Source organism: Arvicola amphibius, chromosome 6, assembly GCF_903992535.2.
Source record: "Arvicola amphibius chromosome 6, mArvAmp1.2, whole genome shotgun sequence".
Taxonomy (NCBI): domain Eukaryota; kingdom Metazoa; phylum Chordata; class Mammalia; order Rodentia; family Cricetidae; genus Arvicola; species Arvicola amphibius.
The window spans coordinates 13,329,815-13,347,547 of NC_052052.2; the positions used below are offsets into that span (position 1 = coordinate 13,329,815).

General features: G+C 45.3%; 1 protein-coding gene across 4 annotated transcripts in view; it reads right to left on the reverse strand.

The window, feature by feature from the left end:
- Positions 1–17,733, reverse strand: part of Ubr4 (ubiquitin protein ligase E3 component n-recognin 4) — a 117,640-nt gene that overhangs the window by 82,116 nt on the left and 17,791 nt on the right. For 3 of the 4 annotated variants that reach the window (XM_038334655.1, XM_038334653.2, XM_038334652.2), the window contains exons 12-28: positions 16,667–16,766; positions 16,398–16,535; positions 15,730–15,847; positions 14,595–14,782; positions 13,527–13,686; positions 13,363–13,448; positions 8,582–8,751; positions 7,241–7,523; positions 6,542–6,677; positions 6,254–6,333; positions 5,310–5,438; positions 4,365–4,547; positions 4,106–4,228; positions 3,783–4,012; positions 2,318–2,439; positions 1,371–1,468; positions 50–207 (exon numbers count right to left, since the gene is read on the reverse strand). In XM_038334655.1, coding sequence (XP_038190583.1) covers positions 50–207; positions 1,371–1,468; positions 2,318–2,439; positions 3,783–4,012; positions 4,106–4,228; positions 4,365–4,547; positions 5,310–5,438; positions 6,254–6,333; positions 6,542–6,677; positions 7,241–7,523; positions 8,582–8,751; positions 13,363–13,448; positions 13,527–13,686; positions 14,595–14,782; positions 15,730–15,847; positions 16,398–16,535; positions 16,667–16,766 — 2,502 coding nt within the window. The remainder of the gene's footprint in view (positions 1–49; positions 208–1,370; positions 1,469–2,317; positions 2,440–3,782; positions 4,013–4,105; positions 4,229–4,364; positions 4,548–5,309; positions 5,439–6,253; positions 6,334–6,541; positions 6,678–7,240; positions 7,524–8,581; positions 8,752–13,362; positions 13,449–13,526; positions 13,687–14,594; positions 14,783–15,729; positions 15,848–16,397; positions 16,536–16,666; positions 16,767–17,733) is intronic. The other variant, XM_038334654.1, reaches the window with a different exon arrangement.

Consider the following 17,733-nt stretch of genomic DNA (forward strand, 5'->3'; position numbering starts at 1 on the left):
TGAACATGTTTGGGGGGAGGCGGGCTGGGCTCCAGGCTCTAGTACTCACACTATCAGATCCCCAGTCAACCTGACCAGGGAGAGGAGGGTATGTTTCAGGGAAGCCGCCAGGGGCAGACTCTGGCCACAAAGAGTCCCCAGGTGAGCAGCCTGCACAGCACTGATGTAACTCTCAGATGGGATGGTGTCATTGGCAAATGCATTGCGCTGAAAGAAGAGAATTGGGAGTAATAAATGGATCGTCTACCCTGAACAAAATTCACTGGCAGATTTACAAAAAGCCAAAACAAAACAAGACAAAATCTACCATAAGCTAAGGCCTCACTAGGTTTGCAAACAGTACCCTCCCTGTCATATTTCCTGAGGATGCTGGGCAGAAGAGAGGAGGCAGTTAAATTTATTTAGAACAAAGTCAATAGTTAAACAGAGCAAACACCCAATACTCCCTCCACCTGATCTAAGCATGGAACAGTAAAACTCCTGCTTGTCTGGAACAACTAGGGAGGATCTGGACTTTGCAAGGTTGCAAGGCATCTCATCTCCATTACAAGGACATTAACTGCCCTAAATCCACAGTTTCAAAGCCAAAAGAGGAAGATGAGTTATCCTTTGCTCCTCCACAGACGTTAAAGAAAAGAATGAACTGTCCACAGAGGTAGTCTGAGCGGCACAGAACACCAACAGCACTCAACAGCCCAGAAAGACTAAGATCTGCGGCATCAACTTGCTGTGGACCACTCTTTGTCCACTGTAAATATATGTTGTTCTCATTGTTAATAAAAGCTGAGTGGCCGATAGCTAAGCAAGATTTTCGGGGCACAGAGAATGATGGGAAGAAGGGAAGAATCTTGGGAGTCACGAGCAGAAGCAGAGGGAAGCAAGATGAACGCACAGTGTTGAAAGAAGGTATTGCCATGTGGCAGAGAGTAGGTAAGAAATTTAAAATTTAAGCAATAGCTAGTAACAAGCCTGAGCTATGGGACAAACTTTTACAATAAGTCTCTGAATGGTTATTTGGGAGCAGCTGCTGAGACAACTCCGCCTTCATCAATTCACAGCAGAGATCAGCACCTGACACAGGCAACAGTCACCACTGAGAACTCATGCAACACAACATGTGACAGCACATCACACTTAAGCAGTATTAACAGGTGGTACAGCCATGGCTCAGAGAAACACAGTGGTCTGTGTTGTGGTAACATGGATTGCTAGGCAAAGGGGTCACAAGAGAACATCTGGGAAATCACGCTACGGATTTACTATAGGAAAGTGTGTTACCATGAGATTATTTCCCAGTAGCCAACTAAAGAATAAGGACACACAGAGTGGCTTAGTGCTTTGTATAAGCCCTGGAACCCAGAGGGACTCACCCAGGATCCAATGTTGGGAAACTCATTAGTGTTGATATTATTCCAGGACTCACAGACAGTCTGCACTGATGACGGTAAATTCTGCACCAACGTTGGACCTGGAGGTGACAGTAAGGATGAGCAATCTGAGCAATCATCACAAGAAAGAAGGAATGATGGAGTATTTAAAGCAGCCCCCACTGTCAGAACCATTACTAAGACAGTTTGGATGGCTATTTCCACAGCTGTACTACGTCCAAGAACCAGTTAATTACTCAGGAGCTAACAATTGCAATGGCAAGGCTTTCATTTCCCATCAGCCACTTTCTAATCTTAAGAGTAAAGACGACAACTGAAAACAAAGGCGGGGGTGCATTTCAGTAAGTCAGGCTCCAATCACCATCAAATCTGCCCACCCGCACCCCCAGTCTCAAAGTATTGCTTTGAAGCCCCCCCCCCCAAAAAAAATCCTGAGGGCAGGGATCATGAAGCCACATGAACAACATTCATTGAAGCAGTACTAAGTAAGACTCCAAAAATTAAGAGTATTTAAATGTGACACTGAGGACACACAGATAGTTGTAAAGGGGAATTTCTGAGCTGAACTCCAATTATGCTCAAGAACTCTGATTTTCCACCCTATCTTTTGCCAGATCTTTCCTAGGGCAGTGAGAGACTGTAGGCCTTATGCAGTCGTCAGTTCCTGTTACCAAACTCTGCAAGTCAAAGAACCCCACAGAGGAGCACAGTAAAAGCAAGCAGCCTGGTTTAAGATTTTGGCTTCACTCTTTACATAAGAGTCATGACAAATGAAGCTCTCCTAAACCTCAGTTTCCCTGTAAGTAAACTGGAGAAACTTAACTTCACAGAGTTATTGGAAGGTGCAATCAGATACACCTAGGGAAATGGCTGACCCTCAAGGTAGCTCTAGTTAAGTGGTAAAGGCCACAAACAACGTGCTCACTTACCTAGCGTGTTTGCCTTGCACCTGCTAGAGCCAATAGCCAAAACAGCTGCAAAGCCGTGTAGCTTCTCCTGGGATGGCTTCTCAGTGGATCCCTCTTCATTAAGGTTCTGGAGCAAATACGTTCTGAAGGGAAAGGAGGAAGAAGAGGGTAGAGGAACTGAGTCCTGCCATGCTCAGAAGAAACTAACCTTAAAGCTCAGGAACCAGCATCTCTGTTCCCAGTCTATTTAAAGACAGGTGACAGTGCCGGCCCCTTCATGGGGAAAGGGCAAGTGCTTCCCAAAGAACAGTCCACCCTCAGAAAAGTTCCCAAAATACAATTCCATGACAAGCAAATCTGAAGGGCACTGAACACTCACTCCTACCCTCCGTCCCCCATCTTGGAAGAGCAACAATATATACATATGCACATATACATACTCTGAGGATATATTTTAAAAAATAAGTCAAGTGGTGGTGGTTCACACCTTTTAAGCCTAGCACTCAGGAGGCAGAGACAGGTGGATCTCTTGGAGTCCAAGGCCAGCTTAGTCTGCAAGTGAGCTCCAGGACTACACAAAGAAACCTTGTCTTGAAAAACCAAATAAATAAAAGTAACAAAAACAGCAACAAATAACCAAAACCTGTTCAGCTTTAATTTACCTAACATTTCCCAGCTTATCTGCCAGGGAAAATCCACCAACAGCTCAGTTTTGGAAGCACTGGCCCAGGAGGCAGAGCAAAGCCTAGGTTCTGCAAAGAGCAGGCCCATCCACGCTTTACAGTGTCTCATGTAGCTGAGTCAATTATTTGTGTATCCACCTCCTAAGTGCTAGGATTGCAGGCATGGGCTACCGTGCCTGACTGTTCCCTCTTTTCACTCCCAGTACCGAGGACAGAATCTCCCAGTTCTAATTTAAGAAAAACTATAAGTCTCAATTTGTGAGCGATCTCCACTTTGTATATATTGAGAAATAATTTTAAACCTTTTAAACATCATTTGCTGAGCAAACTCTATAGAACATGTAGTTTGCAAGGTTTGCTGAAGAAAGAGAAAGGTTTTGAAATACCCTCCAACCCATTTAGTAATATTTGTCTCTCAGCCTCTCAGGCCTCCAAGTCCAGCAACAGGAAGGAGGCTAAGACAGGAAGACTGCCACAAGCTCGGGAATGAACAACACAGTGAGACAGTTTCAAAACAGAGTTAGTAATTGCTCCTACATCTGGGTACAGTAAATTGAAAGCCCTGGGAGTGCTTCATTCTCATTGAGAACTGGAATGGTGGCACTCAGAAAAACTCCTATTCTCTGTAGCTTAGAACTAAACTTCTAGAAGTCCTTCATGGAATTATAAAAATTCAACATCCTGGGACTTTGCCAGTTGGTCACCCCTTTACACTCTGTACTAAAGGGAAAAAGCAAAGCTGGCACACAAGGAGGAGTACAAGCCAAGACCCCAGGGATCTCTCAGAGTGTGAGTCTCCATACCTAGTGAACGAGGCATAGGTGTCAATGAGTTGCAGCGTAGCTGGAAGGAGGTTCTTGGTGATCTCAGATGACTTATGAGGGTCAGTCTCTGCAGCCATCTTAGAAAAGTGCTCATCCAGAGAGACCTGGACCTTTGAGATAGCCGCATCCAGGGTGTAGATGGATTGCAGACTAGGGATCTCATGCAACTGTAGGACGGTGGTGCAGTCAATGGAGCAGAATGATGAGATCTTTAAAAAGACCCAGGATATTAATTAGCTATAGCAAAACAAAAGACTATAGCAGAGCCTACTCCTGTCGTTAGGGTTAGAATAGCAGCACACCTGTCGGGCAAAGTACTCTTCCACAATCTCAACGTCGTACTTCACTGAGCTACACTTGGTGGAGGTCAGTTCTATGACAGAGCCAGCATGCTCGGGCTTCATGCCCTGTTTGATAAGGTGATCCTATTTGAACAACAAGAAAGAGTGTTTAGGAAAATAACCTGGAAATCCAAAAGCTTTCATTAACTTCACAAGTCCCCACAGTGTGAAGCAAGTAGCCTATGAAATTCCCTCACAGCACTGAGCTCCCTTGTGGTACCTTTATCCAGCTGACATAGGAGCTGATCCGGAGGCGGGATGACCATCGCAGAGTGTGTAAGATGTCACATTCACTCATCTCAGGTAAGTTCGTGGCCAGCTGGTTCATGTAAGTCTTTGAAGGTGGCAAAATTCCCAAGATCCTCCAGAGAATCAAGAAGTAATACTGCAGGGCGCAGGCCTCCTGAGGAGGTGAACAGAGCAGTGGAAGCATTGTGACATGCTCAAGATCTCCCTAACAGAACAACTGTTCCAAAAGATAGCCTTTCAATCAGAACTGTGTGCTATTGTAAACTGAGAGGCCCTGAGCATCTCAGAACACAGAACTGCCTAGTGTGAACTGGGCCCTCAGAGCATCTCAGCACACAGACCCATGTGCCTAGTGTGAACTGGGCCCTCAGAGCATCTCAGCACACAAAACTGGGTGCCCAGTATGAACTGAGAGGCCTCAGAGCATTACACCAAACAGGCAGATAGACTATGACAGTCTGCTCTGTTCTCTACACTGAGAAGCTACGAGGATACTCTCCGACAGCCCTGGCACCCCCTACTTTATCATCTAACCAAGGGAGAGGACAGGAGCTGGGCAAGGCTGCAATCAGACAGCCCTTTAGTAAACAGTATGGAACTGTGCAGACTTGTTTTAAAGCATCTAAAAACCCACATGCACTAACAGGCATAAAAGCTCATGTGTTAGCCTTCTAACATGACACAACACCCAGCCACTGACATGTAGGCAGCCACCAAGCCTCAGTTACATTCCACCCAACATTAACCAAAACATAAAATTACAGCTGACAGAACCATGCAAACTTCGTAGAAATGCTACAGAAACAGTCGGTTTTGCAAACAAATGACGAATAAATAGCTTAGGCCCAGAAGGGAGCTTCAGGCCAAAATGATCATCACATGCAGACCCAGCCCCTCCCAGGGTCCACAGTCTTACCAGGGCAGTCACATTCTTATTCTCCTTCCTCCTGACTGTATCAAACTGAGAGCCAGCTGCAAGCAGGGCTGTCAGCGAGGTGTAAAGTTCATCGTACTTGACAAGCTTGGAGAAAAGAACTTCACATGCCTAAGACCAAGAAAGACCAAAACCAATTTAGGTCTAGGTGTTGTTGCACACCTTTGATTCCAGCATTCAGGGAGATGAGGTACGGGGATATCTGAGTTCCAGGCCAGTGGGATGAAGAGGGAGACACTGTGTGTGTGTGTGTGGGTGGGTGGGGGGGGGAACGACACTTTTTTCTTCAAATTGAAACATTTTCTCCTCTTGGCCTCACATGATCACTTAATCTCCTGGCTGTAAAAACATCCAATCAACTTATTCTTAATTGGTTTCTCCTTGCAGCAGACTACCAGTTCTGGACCTCACACTTAAGTTTGTATATTGATATAAGCACACAGCTGCAGGCTTTAGAATGAGAGAGCAAGGCAACCATTTTGTTGAATGATTTGTTAAACTTCTGAAGTTTTCCTTTAAGACAGTCAAATGCTAACGTGTGTGTGGAGTAAAGAGCACTCAGTGTGGGGGAGTGGAAAGCATCTGACCCATAGGTTAAAAAAAACTTTAAAAATCTTGAGCAGGGCGGGGCGGGGCGGGGCGGGGCAGGGCAGGGCAGACTTTATAACCCCAACTATTCAGGAAGCTGAGTCAGGATGATTGATTGCTTGACCTTCCTCATTCCTCAGGCTTTCAAAGTTAGTTTAAGAGCATAAGAAAGGACCCTAACTCTTTAAAAAGAGGAAGAGGAGGAGAAGAAAGAAAAAAGGCAGAAAAAAAAAATTCCAGAAGAATAAGAAGAAATAAAGAAAAAAAAAAAGAAAAAAGAAAATTCCAGAAGGAAGAAGAAAAAAAGAAAAGAAGAAAAAAAAGACAATTCCCAGTACCATAGAATCAAGTCGGTGCAAATCCTCCTCAGAAGCCTCTGGGGACAGGACACAGTAGAACCTGGGTTGTGGGGCTGCATCTGGAAAATGATGACCTTGTTAACCAATTGTGAAGCATATGAAAGTCAATTTCTACAACTTTCCTGAACCGGCAGGTGATGGACCACCCTCAAGGGGGAGACTGAGGCCCAGGGCCAAAGCTCCTCCAGGAGTCACTGAGCTACAGATTCAATGCCACCAACAAGGACCAGAGGTCATTACCCTCTTGCTGACAATCTTCTTTCTGACCTGATGAAAAATGTTTGGACCAGTTTTCTTCTACTTCCTTGAACCCATGATACAGAGGAGTGTTGGCCCGGCGACTGCTGCTGTCTTGGGATCCACTTGCCCACCCAAAAGGAGGACTCAGCAGGTTGTGCTGCACCTTTGAAATACAGACATTCGAGTAAAGGATATACAGTCACCACCTGCTTTTCGCACCAAGGACGAAAACAGATCTAGTTATACCAAAACTTGTTATCATCAAATGAAAATGAAAATTGGAAGATTTTTCTGTGATTTCTTTTGGAAAGTAATTTCTGATAGTGCATTGTGGGGAAGACTGCTCCAGGAATTAATTTGAAAACTGTCGAGCATAGAACCTCTGACCCACCCTCTCATCCTCTTTGGTGTTATCAAAAAAAAGGCTACAATACAGCATTTACTGTGGGACCCTAACGCACATGTGGAGCCACAGTTGAGGGCATTGTAGCTACACAAGCAAGCAGGGTAGTTGAGGAAGAACAGTCATGAGTGAACAAGAGGACACCCCTAATCAACAAACCCATCAAGTACCCTCCAGTTATCACGTCAGGCTAAACAGCAAGTCTAAACCTAAAGACGTAGCTAGCCCTACCCATAAAGCCTTCACAGCCACAAATAAAACCTTATTGCCTGCAAAGAATGGAGCTCTCAGCAGGAGAGCGAGGAGATGGTACGGGTCTTCACCTGCTCAAACAGATACACAGGGGCTTTGGAGTACTGATGAAGCAGGTAGTCGAAGATCAAAAGGAGGCGCGCCAGGGTTAATGGCACAGAACGCATCTGAACCTCCATGTTCACACTCAGCTCCTGGATGCTCTGCACCAACATGGTGAAGATGGTCCTGCGGCCCTTCTCAGAGAAGCTGTGGAAGATGAGGAGCAGCAGTTGCAGGTGCTCGACATTCAGGTCCTCTGTCTCACTGGGCATCACCCCCTGCAGTGCACTCTGCTTCATTGTAGACAAAAACCTGGCACAAAGAAAAGGAGAGCATGTCTGGTGGAGAAAACACAGAAAAGCCCCAAGATTACAACACCCAGTGCTGGAAGGAGAACAAATTAAAGAAGAGAAAAGCTGGTGCAGAGAAGCCAAACAGTCAGATGTGGGACCAACAAGGTGGCTCAGTGGGGTTAAGATGCTCACTACCAAGCCTGCCACCCCTTGTTCCAACCCCAGGTCTCACATAGTAAGAGAGAACCAACTCCACAAGTTGTCCTCTGTCCTCTCCAAGAATGGTGTGGCACATGGGATTGACTGTGTGTATGCACACGTGCACACCTACAGAGTTCTAAGCCAGGCAGGAGGAAGGGTGGCAGAAGGGGAGTGAGGAAGAGAATATTATAACATTTGGGAACTTGTCAGAAGAGCCTTTACTTAAAAAAAAAAAAAGAATGAGCACAGTCCACTGTCTGCATGTTCTTTGGCTTTTAGGAAAGAGATCTGTACTTTAATATGGGTGCCCTTCCTTCATCCCAGTTCCCAGAATGCCATGAAGAACACAGTGGGCCTGTGGCATTCAAAGAGGGCTATGATCTTGCAAATCCAACATTACAGCTATTTGATCCTGGGCTGCTAGGGGATAGAAGAGCAAAGCCTTTTAGGAAACCAACAGCTTTGAAGCCTAACCATGCAAACAAAAAAATGGCAAGAAAAAAAAACTAGGTCTATCTTAGGAGGATTTGGGTGATTAAGCTGAGCTTCCCCCAAGGAAACAAGTTCTTTAAAATGTATCCAAAACTGCAGCACGCCAATCTAAATGGGCTTGTGTGGGAAGCACCAGAGGGCTTCCTCCTTCAGGACACTGGCCATCTTTGGAATCTAGGTTCTGAATGGCCAAATCTCCCATGGCTATTGGAAGTGTCTTTTCTCAGACCACACTGTTTAACAGAACATCCTCCACACTCCCCATCACTTCTCCACCCTCCTAAACAGACAGACAGCAGCTTCTCTTAGTCAGACTGCCAACCAACCAGTGAAACCCCTGCACACAGCACTCAATCACCCACAGACCTTCTGTTAGGGTCTTACCTATCCCACACTTTCAGGCATTCTGGGACATCAGGGTCACCTTGTGCTCCAGCTTTATGTTGCCAGATAAGCAGGAGACGAGAGAGCACAGAGAGGCCTTGGGGGTGAATGTACAGGGGCCAAGGGCCCTCGGAAAAAGGAGCAACTCCTAGCTGCTGTAGTAGTGTATTCTGGAAAAAAAAGAGAGACACAGAACAAGTCAAAAGGTTGTTCATTCACCAAAGCTCCTTTTTTTTTTTTTTTTTTTTTTTGGTTTTTCGAGACAGGGTTTCTCTGTGGCTTTGGAGCCTGTCCTGGAACTAGCTCTTGTAGACCAGGCTGGTCTCGAACTCACAGAGATCCGCCTGCCTCTGCCTCCCGAGTGCTGGGATTAAAGGCGTGCGCCACCACCGCCCGGCACCAAAGCTCCTTTTATGAATAATGAACAACAATAGGACTTGTCAGTATTTGTCTAAAAGAAATCTGGAGAAAAATCATGTTGTCTAACAAATGAGAAAAATAGGACAAACCCCAATCACAGCTGCAGTTTAATTAGTATCTACACAGGCTTTGGAAACCCCAATCACACCTGCAGTTTAATTAGTGTCTACACCGGCTTTGGAAAAGACAAGTGCTCGGAGACAATGGAATCAAAGCAGTTTTCAAAAGGGCTGGAAAGTGACAGTGGTGCCTTTAGAAGAAACTCAACACGTGTCAGAGTGTGCGGACTGGGTTTGTTTTGTTTGTTTTTAAACAGCATCTCTCTGGGCAGCCATGGCTGGCCCTGAACTCACAGAAACCCACCTCCCGAGTGCTGGAATTAAAGGCATGTGCCAGCACACGTGGCTAAGTGGACTTCATTTAAGCTAGTTACCTCAGACAAGTAACATCCACGGGGGTTGACAACTTGTGTTAAGTAGAAAATGCTACCTGTGAGAAGCCAGTGTGTATTACTCAATAGGGCCATCTGTTGGGAGGCCCTGCTGGTCATCAGTTACAGTTTGCCATGGCCTGGAGGCTCTCCCAGAATTCTCAACGTGGAGGACCCATCCCCAGCAAGACTTCTTGCTTTCTACCTGCCCTTATTTGGAGAAGGTCTCTAGGCCTGGAGAAAGCTGTCCCTAAGCCTGGCCTGACTTATCTCTAGTGTGACCCTTGGCATAGTTCCCTGCTAGAGAGCCCAGACCTCCCCTCCCATAAGTTAACTAGGACTTGTACTAAGGACTTTATGATAGGAGCATGTTGTTTAATGCAAATTAGGTGATGCCCCACCATTGTCCCCAGCCTTTATATCCTCCCGCTCTCGAGCTGGAATAGTCTCCCCAGAGAGTTGTCTCATGGACTCACAAGCCATCCAGCCCTGCTCACTACTTCTATTCCCTCCCCTTTGGTGGACCAGAAGTCCATGATCCCTGAGAAAGAACTACAGCTGTCCTTGCTTCCAGCTGAGTACTGTTCCCGAGGAACTAAGTGCATACAGTGAGCAGGTGCCACCGGAAGACAACCCAGATGGCTCATTTGCCATACGGCTGTGAAAGACACAAATCATGCTAGAAGAAATTACTTTTTCTTTTTTTCTTTTTTTCCCTTTTTTTCTGGTCTTTTGGGACACAGTTTCACTGTATAGCCCCGGCTATCCTGGAAATTACTCTGTAAACTAGGTTAGGCTTGAACTCAGAGATCCACCTGCCTCTGCCTCCTGAGTACTGGGATTAAAAGGTATGAACCACTACTGTCTGACAACTAGAAGAAATTTCTGACAAACTAAATTCTATCCTTCAAGATACCTAATAACACAACTTCTTGTAATTCAGCATCAATCCAACATCAAGGATCCCAAGGGCTGTTTCAAGTACCAGGCAGTTACTCCAGGCCAAGCACTGCACTAATAGCAATGCATACACTTCCTAGTGAACTGACAGCACCCAAACAGACAGGGATGAAAAGAGGTTGGGAATTCCCTGTGCCATGATGTCACGAGTCTGCACACATACATTGGCAGTTCCCTCTCAAATGCTGAGGGCAACATCACTACAAGAGGCCTAGGGACTCCAGTCCAGAGAAAAGCATTTTGTCTCTGTTCTCTAGATGAGTTAGGTAAGACAAGGTTATGAACACTGAAGCTTCCCTAAACAAATCCAACTGGGGGAAGGAGCTGAGCACTGTGCAGTACCAGCTTCAGACAGTCCAGGAAGCTGCCACAGAGGCCACACTCTTAATAACTCACTCAACTCACATTTCCTTCCTGACAAAATAAAATATTTCCCTTAACAATAGGCAGGTATTAATACATTTCATAACCATCTTCTTAAACTACAGAAGAAAACTTTAAGATTCTGCCAACAGTTTGGGATTCTGAGAATTTAACTTTTTCCAACAGCTTGCAAGATTTTATCCCTTTGGGAAAAATTAACAAGCCCCTAAAATACATCTGCTGAAACCACTTTTGTTTGGATTATTTTTTTTTTTGTACAACCTTTTATTCTTGGAAAGCTAGTGAGGGGGGAAAGCTGCAGTGGAATTGCGATTGAATTTAGCGCTCTGGGAAAGAGACAGGAGCGAAGCAATAAGGCAGAGCCCGCAGAGTCTCCAGAATTCCCGCCCAAGACGTCTTGTTTGGATTTTTTTGAGATAAAAGTCTCATTATGTTGCCAGGGATAGCCTTGGATTTGCAATCCTCTTGTCTCAGCCTTCTGAGCAATAGGCACTGAAATAATTAACAGTAAAAGAAAAACTTTCAGAATAGTTTCCAGCCAAATGTGGAGATCACTGAATAAAGGCACTGGGAAGGGTATCCAAAAGAAATGATCCTTTTGTCTGTGGTGCTAGAATCAAAGTCAGGGCCTGCATGAATAGGCACATGCTGTACCAGAGCTGCACCGCTGACCCAGAATGCACATTTTAAACTATCTCCTCAGGAATCCCTGTGTACATTAAAGATTAGGAAAGACTAACTTTGCCCATGGCAAAAAAAAGTTACCTGCTGGGTGCAATGACACACACCTGTAATCCTAGGCTGATACAGGAGGACCGCCAAGAGTTTGAGGCCAGGTTAGGCTGCAGTCCCAAGTCAGTCATAGCTAGAGAAAAATAATTCCCAGGAATCCACAGGATGACCCCAGCTAAGACCCTAAGCAATAGTAGAGAAGGTGTCCAACCTGGCTTTGCCCTGTAGTCAGATTGATGACTATCTTAAACATCACCATAGAACCTTCATCCAGCAACTGATGGAAACAGAGGCAAAGACCCACAGTGGAGCACCAGGCTGAGCTCCCAAAGTTCAGTCGAAGAGTGGGAGGAGTGATATGAGCAAAGAGGTCAAGACCATGATGGTCAAGACCCACTGAAACAGCTTACCTGGGCTAATGGGAGTTTACCAACTCTGGCTAGACAGGGAAGAAACCAGTATAGGATCAAACTAGACCTTCTGAACATAGGGGACAGTTGTATGGCTGGGGCAGACTGCGGGGGCCACCGGCAGTGGCACCAGGATTTATCCCTACTGCTTGTACTGGTTTTTTTGTTAACCCATTCTCTTTGGATGGATACCTTGTTCAGTCTAGATATAGTAGGATGGCCTTGATCCTTCCTCAAAGCAATGTGCCTTACCCTCTCTGAGGAGTACATGGGGAGGGGGGTGTGGCGGGGGAGGAAAGATAGAGGGAATGGGAGGAAGGGAGGGAGTGGGAACTGGGAATGGTATGTAAAATGTAAAAAGATAGCTTCTTTTCTTTTCCTGTTTTTGTTTTTTTTGGGGAGGAGGGGGGTTGGGGGATTGTTTTGTTTTGTTTTCTATAGTTTTGGAGCCTGTCCTGGTGCTAGCTTTTGTAGAACGGCTGGCCTTGAACTCACAGAGATTCGCCTGCCACTGCCTCCCAGTGCTGAGATTAAATGCATGCGCCACCACTGCCCAGCTTTTCTTTTGAAAAATAAAATAAAAAGACAACCAAGATATTATTAAAATATGATACTGCCAAATGTGAGAGAAGGATGTGCATCCACACGATCTGACCCCTTGCTGTGGGAATGAGAACTGCAGTTCCTATGCAGCAGAGTGGCCTGATGTGCTGACACTCACAAGTGTATAACCTGGCAATTTATTCCAAGTGACAGCCCCAAGAGACCCACACTCCTCCACCCACAACAGGGAACATGATAAGAAAGATCACAGCAACACTTGAAATGCAATAAGCCTGGACACAAATCAAATAGACTTCAGTGGAAACAGATGTGTCAAGCGGTACAGCGTAAACCTGATAGGTACCACACGGCACTGTAAATAAGGGCCACAGCAATCCTCGCTGTAATGTGAAAATAAAGAAATGAGGACCTTGAGACTTAGGGTTCAAACCACCACCCATTTCAGTAGGGAGGGACTCATGCAATTACAGGATTGTGAAGGTCTTGAACTCAAGTTTGGGTGAAAGGTTTGTAAGGGAGGGCAAACATGTTTTCTGTGACCTGATGGCAGCTCTTAAAGTGCCTTTGACTTTGTATCATCAGTGAGCATCTGCCACTCTTACTTTGTAAACAACTTTTGGTGAGTTCTGTCTACTGGTCTACTATGAGAAGTACTGAGAGCTTGTTTAGTTGTTTGCTTCCTTTCTTTAAACTTCATGACATGGGGAAAGAACATCTTTTTCTTCCAGAGATCCTAACCACTGCATAGGGGCACACAGAACACCCAAGCAAAACTCTGCCCAGCAGAGAGTAAGAACAAAGCACCCTTCAATAATGAGAGGCACCATGTCACAGGGAAGGTGTGAGGCATTCCCGCCTAGGCAGCCACAGTACACACCAACCTGCAAGTTCGGGGACTGTAGGTCGGAAGTTACCAGGGAGTGGTTGAAGTGATAGAGAGCAGCAGCGAAGTCCTCATCTGATGACCCTTAGGACAAAGGGATACAGTTACTCAGGAACTTGGAGCCATAAGTGCCCTACAACAACACCCAGCCTCTCCACTGACCCTTGAGTCCATCTTTGTCCACCTCCTTAATGATGCTTGCCAGGGTGGCCATATGGTGCTCTGAAAGAGACACACTCAGATAGTTCCGGATGAAATTGTTCCGAGAGTTCAGCATGGAAGATGTGATAAAGTTCAGAATGTTGGAAGCCAGACCTAAGAACTAAAAGGAACAGAAAACAACTTGGATCAGGGTCATGGGGTACAAACTTCAATCAACCTTAAAGTCAAGCTAGTATTATACAAGCCCAGAAACCCCCATGCCAAAAATGAAGTCTATCACTTAATTCTTACAGTAGAACTATATCCACAATGAAAATCAGCTGCACAGAATGGTCACCCACTTGATGGAGACCTCAGAAAACACCTGTTTTCTGACTGAGCTAACCCACTAGTTCCCCTTTGTCCTCCGGAGCCCACCCACCCCTGTCCAACTCAAGACATTACCAATAACATACTGCAGACTAACCCCTACAAACATCAATGATTATTACACTCCCCTTTCTCTATTATTATACTGATTTGTCATTATTGTAAAGACTAATCATTAAACGATTACATAGATGTTTTATGCCCATAACCTTGAAATAAGAAGGTATTTAAGGCTACATGAAAGAATTGCACACGACCCATTTACTGATAAATTATCAGGATAAAGGCTGAAACACAAAAGATAATAAATATTGGCTGGATCAGTAAGTGCATTTATGACGCAGCAAACCTATGCTACAGGCTTTGAAATCACCTTCACAACGCCCTTTGGGATGGATGCAATCACCCCCCAACAAGGACACATTCAGATTCTGGCCCAGAACTGTTAAGAGAAAAAAAGCAAGCTTCAAATCAACCTCTATCTAAGCCAAAAGACTGTACTAATAACCATCAGTACTGAAAGCAAGCTATTTAATGATACATAATTACTCCCTGAAAGTCCTGCACAGGGGCAGATCTAGGTACCAAAGTTTCCAGCATAGAACTGCTTTAGCTCAGATGGTCCACTTCTCAGCTCAACCACTCGACTGAAGTAATCTCCCCTCCTCCCACTGCCCGAACCTCAGAATCTACTCTTACCAACTCAGGATCTTTGCGACTGGCCAAGATGTTGCCCTTCTCACCAGAGGCCTGTTTACTGGGGCTTTTAACCCGAGGAGAGCTTTCCAGGGGAGGGGGCGGTGGAGGGGGTGGAGGTGCAGTTTTCTCTTTACTGGGAGAGATGGTCTCCTCAAACCACTGCCCTAAAATAGGCTCGCTGTCATCATCTGAAAAGAGAAAAGTCACAAAAACAACCATCTCTGTATGTGTGAACCTGTTTTTTAAAAGTGCTCAAGACAAAAGACCACACGGCATACTGATGCCAAGGATGGGGACTACTCCTGTCAATCTGCCAAGACAACTAAGTGGATACATAAAGTGTTTCCATTTTATTATACATTAGTTATGGTGCAGTGAAACTGACTTTTTTAAGGAGTGCAACAACAGAAGAGAAACCATTTCCTCTTATCTACCTGCCTGAAAAGAAGCCAAACATTTATAAGAGCAACCAAGTCTCACCAGCTGCATGCCCAAGATGCTAAGAATCATACCCCTTGGTGTGCCATACAGTCCCACAGACTTGACCATGGAAGGGAAATGGAGAATTATCTTCTCTACTAAGTCTTCAGTTCTGCCCTATTCATCCCTAAGCTACAAACCCATGGTAAAACCAAATCCCTGCCACATGGCCTTTTGTCCTGCACAGGGAGAGCAGAAATCCCAGCAAAGGAGAAAACATGAGCGACTGAGATGTATTTTGATTCTGGCAGAATTGAAAAGCTACATGGGCTTGGTTGAAAGCAAGATTTATCATTTAGTATAATACACTCAACTTATTATTTTTAAAAAAGGTCTCAAGTAGCCCAGGCAGGCCTCTAATTCACTAAAGCAGTCAATAATGACCTTGAACATATATATATATATATATATATATATATATATATATATATATATACCCCTCTTCCTGCCTCCCTAGTGCTGGGAAAACAGGTGAGTGCACCACACCCGGTTTACCAGGCTGGGACGCTAACCCAATCCATCACAGGTTCTAGGCAAGCACTTTCCCAGCACTCCCTGCCCCTCGAGCATGTCATCTCTGAAAACACATAAATGCAAAGGCAACCAGGAAGGTGAGACAGAGAAGCACAGCAACTAGAGGGCTATCTCTGACTACCTTGGCTGCTGTCTTCCTCTGTGCTACTGAAGTCATCCTCATAGTATGTGTTGGAGTCGGTGGAGGCGCTGGCATCACTGCTCATGGAGCCCTTCCTCTGCCGCTGCAGGACACATGCCTAGGGAAACCACAAGGTTGCAGAAAAGATGAATCCTGAAACAGAGCTGAACAATTTAATCTCCTTGACGACCTACAAGCATCTCCATGTCTCAGCTGCTTTTCAAATCAGGTTTCCCCAAATGCTCCCCACGCAGGACTCTCACTGCTTTATCTTACATAAGCACTCATAACCAGAGACATGGGCAAGGAATGTAAAGGAGCATTCCTAGAGTGTCCACCACGCTTCTGCTCCAGAATTGTCACCACAAGTCACCAAAAGTCAACACTAACACTGATCTAACACTGGCATTCAATAGCTGCTTCCAAAGCTACAAGGACTATTGTCTTTGTCAAGCTGCATACAGTGAAATGTGCCTGTAAGCCACAGAGCCTGAAGCAGGAGGATCACTTGAGTGCAGGAATGCAAGCCCAGAAAGGGAGGCAGGAAGGGAGGAGAGAGGGGTTCTAGGGAGGGTTCCTTTCCAGAACTATCACCACAGTCTGCACTGATAAACACCACACTCTTGTCAGCCTCACTCCAACTTATGAGTGGCTTGATTTTCACCCACCTTTCTGTATGAAGTTGAAAGTAAAGTCAAGAGCAGGTTAGTCAGCGGGACGGAGTCAATCAGCCGTTGAATCCTTTGTGTGGAGGTGCTTTGGGCCATAATGCTCAGGACTGCAGGGGGACCATCTGTCTCCCAGCCCTGAAAACAACAAAGTCAGAGGTGCATTAGTCCTATTACACTGTTAAGAAAGAACCCTCACTGATGGCTCCAGGCAGCATGCCGAGTGAACCTCAAACCGATCTGCAAACTCCAAAGAAGAGCCACCTCACCTTGTGGAGCGCCTCCACCTGCAGGTCCTGAAACAGAGATGTCAGCAGCTTGATGGCATGGTTTGCCAGGATCACTGAGAGCACTCCAAATCCCTGATGCCTATACAAATGAAAACAGAACACAGACCTTAAGATCATTAGTAATGAAGCACAACCTCAGAAATGGCTGTTATGTTATCTTGTCATTCTGGCATCCCAGATCCCTTTAAAGGATCTACAAACGTTTCCACTGAGTACTATACACATAAAAATCACCCTAGCACTGCAGCTCATTAACAAAGTCCTAGCCAGAAGCTAAACTCACCACAAACAAGAGAAAAATCTTACTCCTCTCTTTCTCCAGCCCAATCTGCTTCTAACCCAATAGTCCCTACTTCAATGCATTATACAAGACAGATGCTCATGCAAAATGTGTGTACATGCACACACCAATGTGCATAAAGGCCAAAGGACAACCTTGTATGCTATTCCTCAGGGCAATACCCAGTAAGCCCGAGTGATCTTCCCATCTCTACCTCTCCTGTGCTGGGGTTATAAGGTACTTGAATTCTAGGAACTGAAGGTCCTCATGACTGCACAAGCCTCTAGCTCCTTAGCGCCAGGCCAAACACTTTTTATATCACACCGAGTCTGCTGAATCTAATGCTTAACCTACTTCCACATCGACCTAAACAATTCCTTTCCAAACACATTACAACTCCTGCTAACCTCTTGCTCAGACCTCTTTTTTTCATAAGACTTATGACAATCCAAAATGGACTTGCTAGTACCGCTGTTATTTCCCCACTTAGAGAATAAAATCCAAAATGGGTGTGATGACAGGTTCTTATAAAGCCCAGTACTTGGGAGCGTAAGCAGAAGGACCAGGAACTCGAGGTCATCAGTTACAACACAAGTATGAAGCCAGATGGGCTATCAGAGACCCTGTCTCAGGGGGAAAAAAAAGAACAAAGAGGAGCAGAGCAGGAGAGATAGCTCAGCAAATAAGAGCACTGATTGCTCTTACAGAGGAGCCAGGTTTGATCCCCAGCACCCACATGTTATAACTTATGGCTTTTAACTTATAT